The following is a 21,033-nucleotide window of genomic DNA, read 5'->3' as shown; positions in this document are numbered from 1 at the left end:
GCTCTGAAAAAGACCTTTGAATCTGATTCAGCCGAGAACAGTAAAGAAACAAAAGTGCTCTGAGAAGCTGTTAAGATTCAGGTCAACAAAATGTATTCACTTTTCTTTTTTTGAAAGAAATTATACCATCAAGCAGAAACAAATGAGAGACGTGCACGAAAAGAAACACAGTTTATATCTGTGATATCTCAGTAACATAAACCTGTGTTGCTTGCTACTATGATTTTAAATGCAATCAATGTACACGTCACATTCGTCGAGCGTATTTTACAGTTAAGCCCCCCTAGTGGCGAAAAATGTATCAATGCCACGTCAAGGTTAAAGATGCACTATGTAGTTTCGGGGAAGATTTTTGGTAGAGAAAGATCTTTATTGACTGAATTTTTATACCTAAACAAACTAAATAAACAAACTATCTTTGTTTTCATGACTGAATAAACAAACTGATCTTAAAGGACAACACAATTTCATACTGTCTTACTTTGTTTATATTTTGCGGACCCTACCACCAGAAAAAATATTACTAAATCCATCCGATGCAATTATTCATTTCCTGACCCCTTCGATTTATCTTGCAGCTAGAGTACGACCTATCTGTTGGCTGATATTGGCCTATCGCATAGATATAACGGGGTATATATAGCCCTTAATGCACTGACATGAAAACTCTTGTTTTTAGCGAAAATCATACGCTTAGGATAATTTCAAGTTATTCAGTTCCCAGTACCTTTTGTCTCAGTGCACTAATGTCACATTTTAACATTTTTTATTTTTAAGTATCCTGCCTCTGTTACAGATTTCACATGATATCATTGCAAATAGCTTCCTAATATTGGTAACAGCATCAGCCCCAAAAAATAAGGTATTGGTCAGGCCCTTTCTGCGACCCTTTTATCAGAGGAGAAAGGTATAAACAAACTGACCTTAAAGGACAACATAGTTTCATACTTTATTTATATGTGGCGGACCCTGCCACCTTTCTAGCTTCAAACGGTGTTCTGGGGACCTTATTTTCCTCTGAGAACAGCTTGTTTATTCATAAATATATCTAAGTTTGTATTATTACATCATTAGTTTGAATTTCCAAAACTACATAGTGCTCCTTTAACATTGCACAGCATTTTACAAGCACTCCAGTCTGGATTGTACAGATTGGCTATTAATGAAAAGTACCCCAGTTTTGTAGGTTGCTTATGTAACTGAGTAAATGCAGGTCAGAGACTTTTCTGAGGGGGTTCGGGTTGACTTTTATTGCCTCGCTCTCTCGCAGTGATAATTGAGTCCATGTCATGTTGACCCACGGGGGTTGGCACAGCCTCCTCTTTCTATCTGCCTCGCCTCACGCCGCTCGGTGGCCTGACTGTATTAGGAGAATCCTCCCTTGTTTCTGGAGCAAGAGGCGGGCCTTTGGAGAGCAGGAATGCGCTGGAAGTTTTCCTGCGAGCTCCCCTTCACATGTTGAAGAGCGTCCGTCCCGCGCCTCGACATGGACATGTGGCCGCTGCTGCTCCTGTGCGTCCAGCTCTGCTTGTGCTCCGGGTATGAAGGTAAGCGCTGACAAAGGCCCTCATTCACCTCCTCAATGACTGGATTCACTGTGATGGATCCAGGACGATGAGATAATCGGGCAGCTTATCTTTGGAGTGGTGGAAAAGTAAAGGACAGCAGCGGGTTGAGGCTGGATTTAGATGAGAGGAGAAGTTTTGCTGACTTTCATGTGCATGATGCGTTTGAGGTCTCTTATCCTCACCGCTGGTTTCTGGTGAACCGCGGGTGTGTTTACGTGGAGGGGGAGGAAAGCGGGGGGAGTGCAGTGTGCATCTGGGGGACGTCTTTCTGCACAGAGCTGGGTCTGTGGCTCTGACTTTAATTTCTTTCTCTTCTAAGAGCGACTTATCTATCAACTCTTTGAATGAAACTGCTGCAAAGAGCTTTCACATCTTGTTAGTGCTGCTCTGTCTGGAGGTATTTACAGGACTTTACTGATGAGTTTCTACACTGGTGTTGAGTAAACACAGATGGACACACACACACACACACACAAACACACACTTGAGTTGAGCTGCAGTGATTAGTCGATTAACTGATGAGTCTGATCGGTTTTTCGACTTTCTCTAGATCCAGCTTATGAGTTTGCTGCTTTTGCTTTGTTTAAAACATTATAAATAGAGTATTTTTGGGTTTTGGACCTTTGGTTTGAAAAGACAAGACATTTAATGGTGAATCACCTTAGATTTCGGGTAAATATTTTCCAAATGTTCTCATCTTTTATGCCCGAAACAATAAAAAGAATGATTTGTTGCATCCGAGGTCCAACGTCTGACTCTCCACTCATATGAATCGGGGCCTGTAGCCTGCAGCGAGGAGCTGAAATGACTTCAAAGCTCGAGACTGGATGGAGCTTTGTATGTGTGTGTGCAGTCACAGTGGCTATGTGCCTGTAGATGGTTAGAGAGTGGCTCACCACAGCTGCTGTATGATCATACAGGCTGAAACATGAATGCGAGCAGAGCAGATTTACACTGACAGACTAAAAACTGCCTGTTGAGCTGACAGTCAGGACTCTGGTCTGTACTTGTGTGTGTGTGTGTGTGTGTGTGTGTGTGTGTGTGTGTGTTCATTTTTGAGGAGTTTATTTTACAGGGGAGTGTTTATGTTTGTTCTGGTGGTCAATTAGCCCATTTATCAGCTGGGTGTGCATGCCTCAACATGGCTCTCAGTGCACCAGAATGAATGAATTTTTAAAGAAACTACTTTTGCACCGTTCAGCCTCTTTTAAAATCTTTAAGCTTGTGTGCTTAGAGTTAAACCCGTCTACAGGAAGTCATCGTAAAAGCCTGATCATACTTTCCATGATGATTCCTGTGCTGATGTGAGTCTGGGGCAGATTCATCCTCCACACACACGGAGTAAGTTTGGGAAATACCAGCAGGCAACATCACTGGAGAATAGTCACTCTAGTGAGTGCTCAGTTGTCTCTCTGCCAGAAGAAAGAGCAACACTCAACAGCTAAAGGTAAATCCTGAAGAGTTGCAAAGGAAAGCTGAAGGAACAAATCAGGTTGTAACTGTCCCTGATGAAGTAGTTACTGTTCTGAAGTGCTCAGTCTTCCTGGGTAAATGAGCTCAGAAAACAGGCATCCAAGTGGTTATAGAGACACTAACAAGAGGCAAAAATGTTAAAGCAATATTATGTAGAAATTGCCATTTTGAGTGATTTGGCGCAATTTGTCAGATGTAATGTAGGTGCTGACTACAAGCAAAACTCATTACGTCATAACAATGTAAACATGTATGTAACACTGTGATCCTACCCTCTCACTGAAGTTACATAGTGCAGAAACAAGTGATAGAGACACCATTCACCCTGTTACAAGACACTGTACCATCAACATGATTTTTGACGCTGTTTAAGGTAAAAAAGTTAAATAAAGTTGCCATAACCTCCCCGTGCCAGCTCTGGAGGAGAGAGTCAGGTGCAGAGCCAAACAACAGAAGAGGGAGAACCGAAGAGGGAGAACCAGTCTCTGGTGAGTTCTGAGTTTAGTGATAGTTGACCTGAATCTAGACACACAGACACATCCTCTGTGCATTCAGTTGCTCGCTAGCTTGTGGCTAGTGGACAGTAAAGTAATCTGGACGTTCAGGGGGAATCAGCAGTAACCTGAATAAACACAAATGACCCCACAGTCAAATTTGTGTAACTAATGCAAGTGTTGAAGTTGTGTCGAAGTTTTGCAGATGGTGAACACACCACTAAACGACGTCCATTGCTCATGAAAATGTACCTGACGTGACTCATGTTCACGAGGTCACGTTTTGTTCACTTAATGCTTAGTCCCATACATCGACTTCCTTCCTCACTCTTGGCGACCAAATGAAACGTGGCGTTACCTTGAGAAAACTTGTGGATTTCGCCAGCTAGTTGTTAACTGTGTCTGTATGATGTTTGGCGCTGATCAGGTAGCATACAGTAAGTTCAGTGTGTGAGCTGGAAAACCAAAACAATGAGCTAAAAGATGCTAGAATACATAGTATGTTGAGCTGAGGGTCACTGCTGAGTCAGGTGTAATTCACTGGGTTCATCTTTCACATTACACATTGTCATTTGGTCCACTGTTAATACTAAAATATGGATTAAGGCAGCGTTAACATCAGGAAAATAAATGCTATACCAATAAAGCAGTGTGTAACGATGAGGTTCAAACTGTGAATCAGCATTCTGATCACTTTCTAAATGAATCATTCCCAATTAACTCTGCTGCTAACAACTGTTATTTATGTTAGTGTCTCTTAGGTTATGTAGTTCTTCCTGCTACGCAACTGACAGGAAATACTTATCGAATGAATGACACAAACCAGGAACAGTAAAAAGATTTTAAACTCATTTACTAATGAATGTTGTTTATATTGAACAGCCATTATCATTTAAATAGTTGTTAAACAGATGCACAAGGCGCTGGTTGGATTATTAGTTAATATATAACGATAATATATGTGATGCCATTTATTGTGGCCCGTTACGGGTCCATAACTGTAACTACTTGGCATTTGTGCCTCACTATAACGTGTTAATGTGGAAACAACACAGCAGTTTGTTCCTCAGGGTCATAAACTGCTGATGTGATTAAGGAACCAGCAGCAGACGTGTTGGTGTACAGTTTAAATGGGACGGAAATCATTAGTGCTCCAAAAGGACTTATGTAACCTGGTAATCATGGTGTGTTGAACTGAGCGATAAAGAAATGACATCCCATTTTATTTTCTGCTTTCTTCAGCTCTGTTAGCCTGTAGCTACACTTCAACGTTTACAGAGAGTGAGCTGCCACATAATGACAGTTTGTATTACAGGCCTGCAGAGGAAAGCTAATTGGAATATCAGGCTCTGAAATTTAAAGCTGATTCAGTCCCAGAGGTTTGTGAGGAAGCCAAGCGTCTACGCTTCCTGCACTATTAACATTTTGGCATCTTTCTCGCTGTGAGCGTCTTTGAAGTGGGAGAGACGGGCAGGAGCACGATGCTGACTGCTGAACTCACCTCATCGTGTTGACACACTTGTTAGATATAAATGCAGAGGAGTCGGATCAAATATTAAAGGACAAAATCAAGGCCAGCCAATTACATCTAATGCTGAGCTGCAGTGTCTGCAGGTTCAGGCCTGCATGGCCAGTCCAGCCTGCGCCACTCATTGGCAAGAACGGAAACAGCAGCATCACTTAAGATAGGCGGCCGAAGATGAAGAAATAGATGTAGCCATTTTATCTGTTAGTGTAACAACCAGAGCATATGCCAGAAAAGTGTTTTTATTCCTGGTTGGTCACCTTACATGTGCACAACACATGCATGTTAATGTCGCCTTCTCACACCCCGCAGGCTATTTTATTGAAAAGATGACTTCACACACCACCAGAGGCTTGGCTCTGCAAAATGTTCACACACTGCTCTGAGTGTTCTCGTATGTCCTCTGTTCTCCTTAGTTATTTTTAGAGATGGAAGAAGTGCAACAACTATTCAAGAGAATTAATAATAAATGTTCTGTGTTTAGTTCTGTCGTGTATGTGATTGTACCATTGTTCACATCTCTTGCTCAACACTTAAAACAAGAAGATTTGTATTAGGTTGACGTTTTATACAGGCAATACAACGACCATATTTTTGGGGGGAATGTACTGCACTAAGGCCATATGGTCAAATTTAAATTATTCATTTAAAATTAACAAAAAGAAGAGTCACCAGATGACAGAAGGGCACTTTACAACACCAGTCCTCACCTGCAAAACCCACCAGAACATGTGCCAGATGCATGCAGGGCGGCGACGGTGGAGAGAAACCAAATCATTGGGATTGTATTTGTCTCCTGTGCCTGTGGTAGGATTATCATTCCTCATGGATGGCATAACTTTTGTCACCATTTACAGTTATTTTATCTGAGTGAACTGAAATTAAATAACAGGACACATCCCCACTCCCTAAAGGGAAGTATTGATATGGATGATGTTTTTATTTCATCCTGTAATGTGGGTTGCTCAGCTGTTTCTCTTTATCTGTAGCCGCCATAAGATTTTTGTTGTTTTACTTGTTGAGTGCTAATTGTGGATATGAGCCTCTCGGGTCGTACAGTCTGGTGAGGTGAAATGGTTATTACAGGGCTGTTTCTTGGCTCGTTAGAAACTATTTATGGAATATGTGACGGTTATATGGCAGTGTGTTTGTCTTCCAGTAAAAATCTAGGTGGACAGGTGGTATAGGCATTAAAAAGAAGAACTAAGAAAACACGCAGCTTCACTCATAGAGGAAACAGCAGCTTTAAAAGAGAAAGAAACTGCTGCTCTGACACTCATTCCTTGTAACTGGTGCTAGCAATCAAAACTGCAGCATGTTTGCCTGTAGGAGGCAAATACAGGTGTAAACTGCTGCTTCTGCTACTGTGTCCTAATGGTGGTGTGGTGGTGCAGCCTGTGTGTAGACGACCCAACAGCGTCGCCTTGTGGTAAATCTGTAGCCTGCTGAATGTGAATGACTTAGTTAAAGTTGTAATCCTTTGAAGTCCTGGTCGATTTGGTGACACCGTTGGTTACTACTTGTAACAGCAGGTGAGGTTTAATACTACAGCAAACACTCCATGAGCGTCTGCTTCGCGAGAAATACTGATTACAGCGCAGCCAAACACACTCATGTTGTTTTAATAAAGAAAATCATTGTTTCATTTTGCCACGAGCAACCGTGACCTGATTTCAAGCTGCACCCAGAGAGTAGTTTTCAAACCAGCAGCAGGACACAGTGAAGTTGTTACCTTGCCAAATAGTTTGAGGTTTACAGCCTGTCGCCTGCAACCCTTCATCTAACAGCTCACTGTGGCTGCTACTTTTGGCTCCATTACACCCTTGAAAAATTAAAACTGACAAAAAAACAGACACTTTTTTTGTGTATGAGCCATCCAGTGTTTTGCCAGTTTGCTGCGTTGTTGCTGCAACGTCACTTTGGGCTCTGGTAAAATTTTGATGAGCAGTTTTCACAATTTCTTGGCGACTTTTTGCACAATCAACGATTAATCACTTGCTTTTGAATATAATCGCCAAATAATCGATAATGGAAATAATCATTAAAATAGAGAATGAACAGTAAACAGTGAGGCTGTTATCATTGAGATACAAATATGAGGACTTTATATACGCCTGCACTGTTCCCTGTGAATCCCTTGTGCATATATAGGCTCAATCTTTAATCTAGAGCGTGAATGGCGGACTCCACCACCAAACTTCTGTATCCATGAGTTTCCTGGGGAGATCACTGGGGAGGTTACTGTGGAAATGATTATGGGTGATACTTCTGGTGCTCTGCAGAAATTATGTAAGAAACAAAGCATCATGATAACTCACACACCAGCCACATTTAGCCAAGTGGGCAACACAATGATAGACAATGATAGTTGCGTTCGTAGTATTCACTCGATAAAGTTGTTAATTTATATCTTCATCAATGAATAAAACGCCGTACCAATCCTCTAAGAACACCGATTAGCGTCCTGTTACCATGGAAAATGCCAGTTCTGGTTAGGTGACTGGACGTAATTTGCGCCCATAGCGCAAGGTATCATGGTCGGACAGGAATAATGTGCATATAGATGTAAATATATATGTATAAATGGGTCTGCCTGAAAAACGGCCATGAAAAGTATAAAAAATGTCATGAAAATCTTTAGGATTATAATTTTAAAACTCAAATCCATGAGCTGATTTTTTTTCTGAAGAAGAGAGAACTGGTTAGTCATTGTTTGTGGTAACACCTGCAAGTGAATCAGAAATGAGTAACTCCCAGTAGCCATGGTGTAAATCGTTGTATTCTGTTGGCCTGTAATGGCTGCAGGTTGTTAAAGAGGTGATAATTTTTCGGATGCATGTGACTCTAACTAATGTTCACTTTGAAGGGGACACACACACACACACACACACGCACACGCACGCACACACACACACACACACACACACACACACAAACACACACACGTGTAATTAGTTCTCCACACCTTCCTCTGCCTGCCTACTTCCCCTCACTCAGGAGCTGACAGGAAAGTTTTCCCATTAGACAGCTAAATCTGACTCACTCAGTATGTGGGTTTGCTCTGTACAATCCATGCTGTGTGATCCGACTGCTAAAACCTCAGAGCCTGTTGTGTGTGTGTGTGTAGTAGATGGCTTGCGGCATTTTGGTCCCAGACAGCTTTCATTAAACTGACAGAAGAGCCGTGATGAGGAATGGGGAACGGGATGCGAGATGTGCTCACAGTATCAGGTTCACTGACCAACATGCGGCTGATATATGAAGCAGGAGGAGGGAGGAACACTCCTTCACTTGTGGATCCTGAACAGAGGACACATTCACGACGGGGTTCATAACATCCCTGAGCCACGGTTGAACACCCCTCCCCCTACCTTAACCCCTTCCTCACCCACTACACTCTTTCCTCTCGGTTTTTCCTGCGTCCTGACTTGCTCCCTCTTCATCCTCTTTCCTGAAATAATCCTCCTTTCTCATCACGATTCCCCTCACATTTGTCTTTTACCAGTGTCACTCAACTGGGTCCTTCACCAGCACCGCAGCCACTACTGAGATATCTTTCAGTTCTGCTTGGATGCTGCTGTTTTATGGTTGATGTATCTTTTGCTCTGTCTGAGGAATCTGTTCACTGTTAAAGTTGACTTAAAATGGTAAGTATGATCCATTGGAGCTATTTAGGAACAGAAAGTTTCAAAATAGCTCAGCTCCTTTCATTTCTACCAAAACGCAAAAACGTCCCCACTGGATTGAGCAGAATGAATCTTTGTGTTCAACAGATTCATTTTCCAGCCCACCCTGCAAAAAGACGATCTTATGAGAGTTTGTGCATGTGGTCTGTCCAAAAGATCCATATCCCCCACAGCGTCTGGTTCAAATGAAAAGTTAGGCAATATTTCTAAGCCTGTTCTTGGTGCTGTTTTGCAATAATGATACAAAAAAGCCTCACAGGTCAGCCCAGGACAGTGCTTTCGAACATTGCCTAACATGTTAGATGCAGCTCTTTTCGTCGTATTAGTTGCTTTTTCTTCTTTTCTTTCACCCCCAGGGTCAGGACACTATGGCTACGGAGACGACGAGGACTGGTATTCTCGAGGACATAAAGGTGACTACATGCTGAGTTTGACACCGCCAAGACATTGCAAACATAAATGCAGTTAATAAGTTATCCCGAATCGTCACAGTGAAATGGCGGTTAGAGCTCGCTACTATAGGTCTGCTAGTCACTACAACCCACAAGCAATGGTCCAATGTGTAGGCAGTTGTTTAAAATCACATTTAATTCATTTATACGCCCAAAAATATTTTAAAGTTGAACAGAAAAGAGAGGGATTAAGAATTTTTTGGACATATGCTGTATCTTAAATGTAGCCTACCTCTGCTATGATACTTCTCTGTTAGCTGCTAGCTAGGCTACTACTTGTTTAAGACTTAAATTTTTGAATTTTAAAGAGATTATGACACTAAAAAAATCATTTTTGGACGTATCCTTTGTAAACAAACCTCTGCCCTTTGATAGCTTCATAGGTCTGTTAGCTATAGGCTAACAACCAACAGTCTAACGTGTACCCTAGGTAGGCAAACTGTCCCATATCACATTTGATTGAATGAATTTATATGCCCCAGAGTTTAAGATTTGTAATCTAAAATATTTAAATGTTGAAGAGAAAAAAAGAGGAATTATGATATTTCAAACACACATCTTTGCCCTATACATGCTACGTTAGCTGCTATAGCTCTGCTAGCTACTACAACCCAACTGTCAATTTAGCTAGTTGTACACATCAGATTTAATTGGATTAATGTATCCATGCCTTCAAGTTCAAGATGCTCCATCCAAAATATATACATTTTTACAGGCAGAGAAAAAGGCGGGATTTTTATGTAATACCCCAAATGATTTACTGACATATTTGTAATATTGAAAAAAGATAACTGAACAGTTAACACAGGGCTGGAATTCATATGTAGGCTATTTTTATATCTCACTGTGTCTTTAAAGCTGCCCAATTCAACGGCAGTTAGTTCAGCCAGTTTTGTAAACTGACTCTGTTGCGTCAGCAGCTTCCAGCTTTAAATTCGGGGTCAGTTAGACACGGAACATTACTGTACAGGCCAAGCCAAACTCTCCCCTTGTGTAAAAGCTCAAATGTAGTATTATTTTCTCTTACCCGGTGGTTGTGGTGACTTTTCCAACACATACACACATACAGGGAGAGAGGGAGCAAGGGAGGCTTACTGTGTCACGAAAACTCATTTTTATTCCAACTGGAAATTAGCCTGAACTGGTGCGTACGCTCCCCTCCAAGTGTGTGCATGTGTGTACGTGTTGGCCCACACAGTTGAGTGTTTGTCCTGAGCCAGCAGGAAATCAACTGCAGATTTTGATTTCCCTGTATTGGAATAAAAACCTTGTGGCCCCTCGGACTTTTAGTTCAGTTCAGTTCTGTCATTTTATTACCCAAGATAAGAAACGAGGCGTGCTAGTAGCTGGGTTTTGTAACCTTTGGGAAGTGTCTGATCAAAGCTAACCAGCTGCTGGTGCTACATATTTACGTCACAGGCACAACATCGGCATCAGTCTTCTCATCCAGCTCTTCCATATGAACTTTATTGATACATCTATGGTCAGTGTCATTCTGTGGACAGACTAAATCTTGGAGGGACAGTTCAACAAACAGCTGATAGCTGAAGTCAATAGTGGGATAGGTATCAATAAAGACCTGCTCTCAGGTTCTCACTCTGTCACACACACACAAACACACACTTTCTGAAAGCGCTCTCTCTCTACACATCATTATCCGTCTTTCCTCAAGTGAAACTATCTCCTGTGCCTCACGAGACACTGTTGGATTATGGGAAGTCGCAGATAAGGTAATGAGAAACCCACCGCATCAGTCTGAGCTCAGATGATGGGCGGGTTTTCAATATTTTCACACTTAAGTTTTTCTCAGCTTTTATAGTCTTCAGGTAAGTGCTCATTATTGAACCCTGACATCAACAGCAGTCCCTCCTGCTCCAGGCCTGTCCCGTAAAAACATATAAATGCTTTGATGCACTGAAGAAAAGGTCAGAGCAGCTATCCTTCCTCCATTTGCAGGGACACCGTGGTGTGCACCCATTAAGGTGAAACATGGTGACGTGAGCTGTCGCACACCCAGAGGGGAGCACTACAGGAACGTGATGGGGACGCGCTGCAAGATCCGCTGCAAGCAGGGATACGAATCCCAGAGCTCAGAGGTGGTGTGTATGGCCAGCAAACACTGGTCCTCCAACTACGCCTGTCGAGGTAAGGGCTCACAAACATGCAGTACGCACTCATCCACACACTTGCATACTAGGTTTGCCTCTAGGAGTCCCAGTAACGGTTCTTACATTTTTGAGCAAGTTTGTTCTTGGCCCCAGCCCACTTTCAAACTTTTTTCCCACAGCTTTGAACCACATTGCACTGGGAGGGAATTTGTTTTTTTGTTATAGATGTTCTCCACTCTGCCTGTAGCTGATGCTCAGGACTCTGAAAATTGGTTCATGTTTATGCGAACAATTACACGTATCTGCAAGGTGTGAAATCCTCTTTGAAAACAGTATTTAAATCCCTCCAGGATGCTAATGGAAAGTAACTGCCACTACTATTACTGGTGTCACTGTGCAGTTAATCTTTAAAAGGCTAGTTCCTACGATACCCGAAGCAAAATAATTATAGCTGTTTTGAATTGACCCACTTGGAGGGAGAAGATGAAAAGATGAAAAACTGATGAGCTGATTACTGCTACCACCCCCCAAATATACTGTTGAGCCACATCATTAAATCCACTGACGGTTCAAGTGAAAAACATTGAGCATGTTACAGTGCAACGTTCTGCTGGGAAACGGGTTCCCGGCATTCATGTGGAAACCATTGGCAAGCACCACCCACCGAAACACCGCTGCAGAACTTGTACGGCCCCCACGGGGCTTGTTCCAGGACGTCCCGCAGATGCTCAATCAGATTGCGAATTTGGAGGCCAAGCCGACATCTTGAGCTCTTTGTCACCTTCCTTCGGTCATTCTTGAGCAGTTTTTGTGGCGTGGCAGTGTCCTGCCAGGGGGGAGCACTGCCATCTGGGAGTGCTGTTGCTACAAGGGGGTGTGCTTGGTCTGCGACAATGTTTTGGTACTAATGCGTGTGAAGTGGCATCCTCATGAATGCCACGACCCAAGGTTTCCCAGCAGAACATTGCATTGTAACAAGACGATCGATTATATTCACTTGAACTGTCAGTGTTATTAATGATGTGGCTGGTCTGCGTGTGGAGGACTGAAACTGTTTAGTGTTGATCAGTTCTACAATATTTGTAATAATGAACATCGCACCATTTCCTACATACTTGAAAAGACCAGCGATGAGTGGTTGATGTATGAGATTTGATAAAAGACCGAGATGTACCAGTTTGTTGTATTTTTAAAAAGATGCATCAAAATCTAAACCAAATTAAACAGCAAATCCAAACTCAAAGCAATCCTTCCGTCACCACTGATCTCTTCCTCTGACAGAGATCCGCTGTCCCAAACTGAGCATGCCCGCCAACGGTGGCTACAAGTGTTCGGACGGCTCCTACTTCAACTCTCGCTGTGAGTTCTTCTGCTCGCCTGGATTCAGTCTGAAGGGCCAGAAGACGGCAACGTGCCAGCACAGCAAGCAGTGGAGCGCCGGAGTGCCCACTTGTGTTGGTAAGACTGCGTGTGTTGTTGTTTTGTGCACAGTTTCATCTCTCACAGAGCACTGGAGGCTGCAGAAGACTTGCCTACATTGTAAAAAAACATATGTAACAGGTACTTTACCTCCTAAAGCCCTAATGTCAGCTGTAGACTACTGGATATAAGTCTAAGACAAGAAGTACTCCTCGTAATACAAGGTTATATAATTGTTGTTTCGGACAGAACCGGCCTGCAGACATGTACATAAACTGTGTTTTGTCTCTCGTCAACAGAAAATGATGAATGTTTTTCACATTTGCAGCCTGAGTCTGAGCCTGATAATGACTCGACTCTGTTTTTCATCAATAGCTGATCTATAAGGCTGCACTTAAGGGATCATGGCTGAATAGTCTTGCACGCTTGTTAACAGCAGACATTCGCAGGCTTTGTTTGTGTACAGATTCACTCAGAGCTCACCGCGTCGCAGCCGTCAGCTCTCAACAATGCTGTTTGTGAAGTGACATTGAGTGTCCTACATCTGTCTGTATGGACTGATAGAGCCTCATGTTCCCTCAGAGTAATACTTCATCCTTCCTTTTCATTGTCATCTCAAAAATGTGTTTTGAAACCAAGAGTCTGTCTTTATCATTAGAGTTTGAAAACTATGGGAGAATGAAAATCCAGGTGTTTTTGTTGGAAATTGCGGCTGAGGGAATGTAGAGTGGAGGGAGCTGCTATTTTTTTAGCCACTGAGACTGGGTGGTCACTTTCTTGTTTATATTAAATGTTTGTGAAAGGCTCAATTGCACATTGAAGAGATGTGCATGGGGCTGTGTCAGGAGAGTAGTGACGTCCATCAATTTCATGTGGACCACCATGGGACCTTATTTCAGAGAGAATATGTATGGTGACTGGCGAAAGACAATTGTTTGATCCTGTATGAACTGTGCCATGAATCACACATATGTTTGTCAATTTAGAAGATCATTTTTCAAGTAAAAAAAAGTCACAGTTTGTCCAAAAAGTAATGAAATATAAGACTAACTCATTTGAAAGACAACGCACACAACAGTCGGGTTGTGGACGTCGTCTCGTTTTTATATGTTTATTTATGTACTGGCAAACAAAATATGAGTGATTCATAACACAATTAAAATGGGAAGCAGCATTTTTTGTCTCTTACCATTGACTATTGTACAATTTTTTATTTTTGTTTTTAGTTTTTTTGCAAAATAAGGTCCCATTGGGTGCACCAGAAGGGGCGGGACTTCCCGTTTCCTCGCCGATGATATCAGAATTTAGCCAAACATTAGCACAACTGTCCCAATCCAGAGATAGAATATTTTTTTCCAAACTCACGAGTTCGCTTCCCTCTAAGTCTTTTCTCTCTTGACATTACATGTGAAAACATACTGATGAAGAAGATTTAGATCAAGTAAAGCAGCCAAACAGCATCATGTAGTAACAAAATGAGCACATCTTCCATCAAACTCAGCCTACACTAAACTGATCGATCTCTGCACAGCATTGCCCCGATAATGCTGCTTCTTTATTTCCTCTACATAATTTGTCAAGTGGCGAAGATGCTGACTTTTTGTCGGGACGTTTAGCTTTAGCCTCAGACTTTAAGCAAGACATCATGTTCAAGCCATCAGTTGCAATTTTAAGAGATTTGTTATCTTTTATTTGTCATCTTTTAGATTGAGTGTGCTTAAAACGATAAAAAGACAGCTGGCGACAGCGTTTTCAGCCGACACACGGAGCTTAAACTAAGTACTGTAGGGAGGGTTATCATTTCAGCCGCCAAAATCAACAGTTGCCGGCTAGAAATGAGAGGCTGCTTTTAGCTGCTTCTGTCTGAAATCAAAGACCAATGTTCAAAAATAAAAAAGCTTTGAGTGGTAAATCTGCCCCCATTATCCTTGTAAACTTTCTTGCAAGAGCAGAAAGCAGCAACTAAAGGGGGCTTAGAGACACGCTCAGTTAATACTCTTCTTGATGCAGCTGATAAGAGTCCACATTTTATCTACAGTACTATTTGTGGCCGCACTAGTAAGATGTCTATAACGTGGACAATGTGCTTCTCTCTCTCTGTAGATATGGATATTCCAAAAATCAAGTGTCCTAATGTGAAGGATAAGTGGGCAGAACCAGGAAAACTGACGGCGAGGGTGACCTGGGACACACCAGAGGGTGTAGACACTGCAGATGGCATCCTCACAGAGTCAGTCTCATCTCCACCAACCTTTTCTGCTTTTCTACCACTTTGTTTCAGTTCACTCGGTCTGCTTAAGTCCTGTTGGCTATGCAGCTATGAACACAGCAAAAGATTAAAACAGAGCCTGTCTTTTGCAGCGTTATCCTCAAAGGGAGAGCTCCAAAATCTGACTTCCCGGAGGGACTCCATAAGATGTCCTACACCGTGTTTGACCGTGCTGGGAACAAAGGATCGTGTCGCTTCTCTGTCAGAGTGCGAGGTGAGCTTTTAAAAGCAGAGTTAGAGACAGAAGGTTTTTGATAATCTGTGTGGAGCAGGATTTTCTGTAAGGTTTAATTTGAGAGGTTATTTCCAAGAAGTCACCTGGTAAGTGCTGTGTAAGTTTGGCACTAAGAAAGGGGGAAAGACTATAATCATTAAACTTCTAATTATAACAAATTAATTGGTAGTGCGGCCTACATATCATTTATCAGAGCACAGCAGGTCAACTGAATATCCAAAAATGTGATATCTATCTGCAGGGGGAGTACAATTTAACATATATTTCAATAATTACATGAAATAACATTTACTTTGGTTTTTAGTTTTTAGTTTTCTCTCATGGACTTTCCTTCCAATAGTTTTTCTATTTGGAACCAGTAAAAAGTGCCACATTTTCTGACCTCTGTGAGAAATTGTTTTGCTGCAAGGAGGTCAGAGGTTCATCGCTTGAGCGGCCTGCAGCTGCTGCTTCTCCACAAATGAGATGGTCGTGCTTCGTGGAGACAAAAAGCAATAGTGTCTCCGGGTGGCCTTTGTCACCTTGTTAAGTCGAAAATGTCCAAGTTCAGGGTTTTAAGTTTACAGTACAAGTTGTAGCATATTAGAATCAGATTACTGACCAAGAGTGTAGCAGAACAATTTAAAGTTTACCCAAAGAACTTCTATACTTTGTCCATCATAACTCCAGTTTTTGGCGATACAGGCCTATTGTTTGTTCACTTCATATGATTTATATAAAAAAATTGTTTAACAGTTTATCCTCCCAAAATATGTACATCTGTTTACATGACCTGAAGATTATTAGCATTCATCCAAACAATCTCTAACGCTGGTGTTGAATATGAAGTTGTTTATATTTCATCTGACCTGTGATGGTACAACACTGAGAGTCTGCAGTCATGCTAACAGTTACATAGGGTTGTACTTAAGGACAGCAGGACTTTGGGCTAACTGTATAACATAACGTATAAGTATGTTAGCATTAGCTTATTTTGCACTAAACACAAGGAACAGCTGAGGCTGATGGGAATGTCATTACTTTTGCAGGTATTTGGTCATAAATCGAACTGGACATGTTGAAATTATAACCTGATGCTGGTGGTGCTACTTGAAAAGTCAGGAGTCTTCCTCTTTTTCCTCTCTTGCTGCTGCCTTTCTGCCTGTCATGTTCCCTCACATTTGTTTTCTAATGTGCCCCTCTCTCTGTGCAGTGCGCCGCTGCAGCGAGCTTTTTCCTCCAGACAACGGTTACATGAAGTGTGACAGCGACGGAGACAACTACGGGGCCACTTGTAATTTCAAATGCACCGGCGGCTACGAGCTGCAGGGCAGCGCTGCCAGAGTGTGTCAGTACGGACTCACCTGGTCTGGCACTGATACAAACTGTGCACGTACGTACTGCATGCACACACACACACACTTAGACAAACACAAAGAAAAAGTCATTTAGGAAAATCTTTTTATTTTAAAAAGGTGACTGGATAATAAGAGCAGATGGATTTGTAAGAGCCGAGAGTTGTTTTTTTCTGTTTTGCTTTGTTTTATGGGCCTTCGACTTAATTTCTAATGAATGGTTGCCTTTATTTTCAAATCGCTGTCTCATGGACGTTGCACTTATATTAATGTGTATGATCTTCAGGCATTATTCCAAGTAATGCAGCCTAAAGACTCATTGTCAGTGTTATCTCCAAGAACCTTTGTCCAAAAGTTCAAACAACTTTGGACAACAACCAGAACAGACGCACATAGTTTGAAGACAGCTCTCTGCACCTCCTCCACACTGATAATTCCAGTTTTATTTTTACCGTTCCACGGTTAAAATTGTCTGTTGATCAATTTTAATTGGTATCTGCATCAGTAGTGACGTTGAGGTTCTTATTTTTTTTCCCATGCACTTTACCCAAATTGGGCGTTCAGTGTTGCCAGCTCTCGAAAGAGAAACAAGCAACCAGGTCCATGGAAACAAGTCCAAAATAAACCACTTGGCTCTTAAAACAGCCCAAAACAGGCAACTGTACCTATTGTCTGTGTGAGAGAGAGAGGCCATTTGATTAATTTATACTGGATATATAATATATGTATGAATTCATTTTGCATTTCATTCATTTTCTTTTTAACAAAACCAACTGGCCAAGAAAAAACGAGGTACAAATAAATGAATGAATGAAAATTACAGTAAAGAACTTGCGTTTAATGAACTGACCAGGTAATTAAATCAGTGTATCTGTAGAGAGCCTTTGAATCATTCCCCACGTGAGGTTGAATCAAGTCCTTCAATAGTCTCTTCTCCCACTCTTTGTTATATTTTTTCCAATTTTCCGCCCACTTCGTCCTAGCCATTGTTAGCTAAGTAGCAGCATGGTGGTAATAAACATGACAGTGTCGTGTAAAGTTTGCCTACGAGTGCGAAACTGGTTCCATGTGAGAAGCTCAGTGGAGGAGAAAATGGCCCCTCTGCTATCCATCGATTAGACAAATCAATACTGGACGCCCCTCTATTGAATGAGTGTATCTGTGCCACGTGGAAAAAGTCGAGGATGTGAGAGACACAGTTGTTGCAGCTTCTGTGCAACAAACCATAAGCAATTTATGCTCGACGTGTCAAGTTGAGTTCACTGTTGAATACACAATGAGGCTGCACAAGTTTCTCATCTGATTTCGCTGCTCGACAGCCCAAAAGAATCAAATCACGCAGCATCTCACTGTGATATTGTGCTGCATTAACTCTTGTGTTCTTGTACTGTGTGTCGCATCTTCTCATGTCACATAATTGTCATCATAACTGTGTCATCGCAGCCATGAACATTAATGTGGGAGTGCGTACGGCCGCTGCACTGCTGGACCAGTTCTATGAGAAAAGACGGCTCCTCATTATCTCGGCCCCAACGGCTGCCAATCACAATTACCGTTTCCAGATGACTAACTTGCAGGTGAGGCACGACTCACAGGGAGGTCATGAGCTGTATGGGAGACAAAAGAAGGAGAGCAGGAGTGAAGAAGTGATGGAAAGCAATACTCCCCTTCATCTCTTGCTGCTCACAAACAGGGCTGCAGTTTTTTTCTCGCTTAGCTGCTTAAGTGGGACAAAGCAGTGAGACAAATAAAAAGGGGGGTGGGAGTGATGAACAGTAAACGTCGAGATGATGAATAAACGACACAGACACCGGCTTTGATAAGGCTATTCTGGGGCTGGATGTGTCCCCGGGTGTCAGAGACCATTAAGTCAGAGCTGTGTTTAAACGCTGGACCTTTGAAAGTGACTTTGTTGTCAGCTGAAAGACAAGATCCTGTTTAAGGACAATTTGTGAACAACCTGAGTGGTCAGTCCTGGAATCTGTCAGGCAGTTATCATTAGTAGATTGTGCTAATCAGAGCTATAATGACGAGCTGATTAAAACATTATATTTTCTTCAACACTGACTGAATTTTTATTCTTTGGTTGAACCTTTCTTTTAAGTATCTTGCTGTTACTGTGGCAGGGTTTTTTTTTTTTGTTGTAAACAAAAGTAAAAAAGAGATGCTTGTTAGGTTAAGCACACTCTGTGGAAACAAATTTCCCCTTTGGACACAATAAAGTCTTTCTATGCTGTGCTTCACAAATCTGCAGTGACAAAGCAAAAACTGTAGACGTAGCTGTTCATTACCGACTCACTGGAGGCTAATTAAATGGTATAAATATTGCACAGTATATATCTAATATGCATATGGGAGAGGTTATCCTTTGTAACACGTGTTTACATTGTTTGTGTTTTAACTTTTATTTTTGTTGCCTAAACCTAACCAAGTACTTTCTGTGATGCACCACACCTGAACACCGGGTGTGAGTGTGAGAGTAATCGCACTGTGATATAAACTGAGCCGACTTTTCTTTTGCCTGCATGGGAATCAATAACAGAGCCCCAAAACAACAACATTAATAGATCAGTCTCTCTGTTTCTTTCTCTTTTGTGTGGACAGCACGCTCAGTGTGGACTGGACCTGAGGCATGTGACAGTAATTGAGCTGGTCGGGACTTACCCAGCACAGATTGGCCGAATTCGACACACACTGCTGCCCCCAGGCCTGGCCCTGCAGCTCAGGTGATCACACACACACAAACGCACTTTCACAATGTGTGTCTTTGGCTCGTTCCAGCTGCTTACTGAGCTGATGTGCGTTTCCTAGGTTACTGCTCCAGATTCCTCAAAGGTCTTTCCAAATGGTGCTGGTAGACAAGCAGGGTATGGACAAGCAACGCTACCCGTTCCCGATCACCGCGGCTGAATTATTGACCACCATCGACACCTTCCCCCTCCGCAAGGATGAGATGGTGCTGCAGCAGGAGGCGGGTCAGACCTGTCAATCATAAAACCCTGGACTCTCTGCCATCTTTGATCCTTTTCCTCCTCAGTCAGTCAAAGCAGACAGGACCCACTCACATCTTCTGTTTCTTTCCACATGTCACACACGTCTACCTGAACTCATTCAGTCCTGTATCCACAAGGTGTGAGTGTGTGTGTGTGTGTGCGCGCGCGTGTGTGCGTTTCTGTGTGTGTGCCGTCAAAGATCGAGATGTCAGTCATGGCGCTGTCCTGAAGCAAGATTTGTTAAGAGACGTTACTAAATGGAATGGGTCATACAGTACATTACAATCATATTGATTCCTGTGTCTCGTCTATCTGTATGTTTTATTATTATTATTATTATTATTGATATTTTCAAAACAGAAATATGTTTTACTATTTTGTATGAAAAGTCTTTTTACTGTATAAACTGGAAAACTCTTCGCCTGTCAAATATTTATGTCCCACTTCTCTAATAATGATGTATTCTGTCACTCTCTGGAATACCGTGTGTGTTTTATGTGCAGGACAGGACGGTGATTCAGCTGTTTGTACACTCTACGTCTGAATTTACAAGACACTGATTAAATATGTCTATCATTGAGAAAGTGATCTTAAGTGTTTGTCAGTGTGAGTGCAAGAGACGAGCTCGATCGCCTGAAGACAAGTCAAGAGAGAAACAGAAGAAGGAGGAAAGGATGGGTTCCTAAAATCTCTGATGAACAAGATGAATTGTACATTTTTTGTTTTCGCAAAACAACAAAAATGTTATTTCAACTTTTTTTCCAGTACAAACATTTCAAAGCAAATTCCAGTATCAAGTGTCATAGTCAATCTTTAAAGCAATAGTTCAACATTTTTGGAAATAATATTAGAAGAGTAAGAAAATAGATACCATTCTCATGTCTGTACGCTAAATATTAAGCTATTGCCGACAGCTGGTTGGCTTAGCTTAGCAAATAGACCGGTAAGTAACTGGCCTTGTTCTGCTAAAAGGTAAGAAAATCAGCCAGCCAGCACCTCTAAAGGTTCGTTCAGACAGAAAGCAAAGCATATTTTTTACATTTTGCATGAATTTGACAGCTGGACCGTGGTTATCTGCCCTAATCAGCCAATATTACAGATTACAGTGGCCCTGAGGGTCAAAACACAAGAACATTTCACTAAATGCTAAATAGGACAGAAGTCCATAGAGAGGCAAAATGTGATGTGGAATTTTGATAAAACAATGGTTACATGGCTTGTTCATGAAATAATAAATAAGACATCTTGGCAAGTCTTCAGCAGAGGTACAAATCGGGATGATACCCTGAGCCTGACCTTCTTCTCATAGATGTGTTGAGATTGGATAACAGGCGGAAGAAAATCAGTGGTGTTCAGAGAGTGCTTCCCCAAAACAAACACACCAAAATATTTACAGAAACTACAAATAAAAGACATAAAATAAAGGTAAACAAACTATTTTTTCCCAGTGTCTAATCAATTTCCTGGGGTTTTTTTG

At 41.8% G+C, this 21,033-nt stretch overlaps 1 protein-coding gene across 1 annotated transcript; it reads left to right on the top strand.

The window, feature by feature from the left end:
* The first annotated feature begins 1,284 nt into the window (after window positions 1-1,284).
* Window positions 1,285-20,327, top strand: srpx (sushi-repeat containing protein X-linked). Its single transcript, XM_084362706.1, has 10 exons — window positions 1,285-1,547; window positions 9,103-9,159; window positions 11,155-11,343; window positions 12,588-12,764; window positions 14,829-14,955; window positions 15,087-15,208; window positions 16,422-16,601; window positions 18,007-18,140; window positions 19,168-19,289; window positions 19,375-20,327. The coding sequence occupies exons 1-10, from the start codon at window positions 1,487-1,489 to the stop codon at window positions 19,556-19,558; spliced, it is 1,353 nt and encodes a 450-aa protein (XP_084218832.1). The 5' UTR covers window positions 1,285-1,486; the 3' UTR covers window positions 19,559-20,327.
* The last annotated feature ends 706 nt before the right edge of the window (window positions 20,328-21,033 follow it).

This window comes from Pagrus pagrus (genome assembly GCF_965226575.1).
Source record: "Pagrus pagrus genome assembly, chromosome: 9".
NCBI lineage: Eukaryota > Metazoa > Chordata > Actinopteri > Spariformes > Sparidae > Pagrus > Pagrus pagrus.
The sequence above is the reverse complement of the archived record's forward strand: the minus strand, read 5'-3'. Positions and strand labels throughout refer to the sequence as shown.

What these genes read in the sequence shown, in the direction of transcription:
- srpx (XM_084362706.1), top strand. Translation starts at nt 1,487, where the DNA reads ATGGACATGTGGCCGCTGCTGCTCCTGTGCGTCCAGCTCTGCTTGTGC. An exon ending in GCAGATGGCATCCTCACAGA is followed by an intron (nt 14,956 to 15,086) that starts GTCAGTCTCATC and finishes TGTCTTTTGCAG; the next exon opens with CGTTATCCTCAAAGGGAGAG. An exon ending in GGCCTGGCCCTGCAGCTCAG is followed by an intron (nt 19,290 to 19,374) that starts GTGATCACACAC and finishes TGCGTTTCCTAG; the next exon opens with GTTACTGCTCCAGATTCCTC.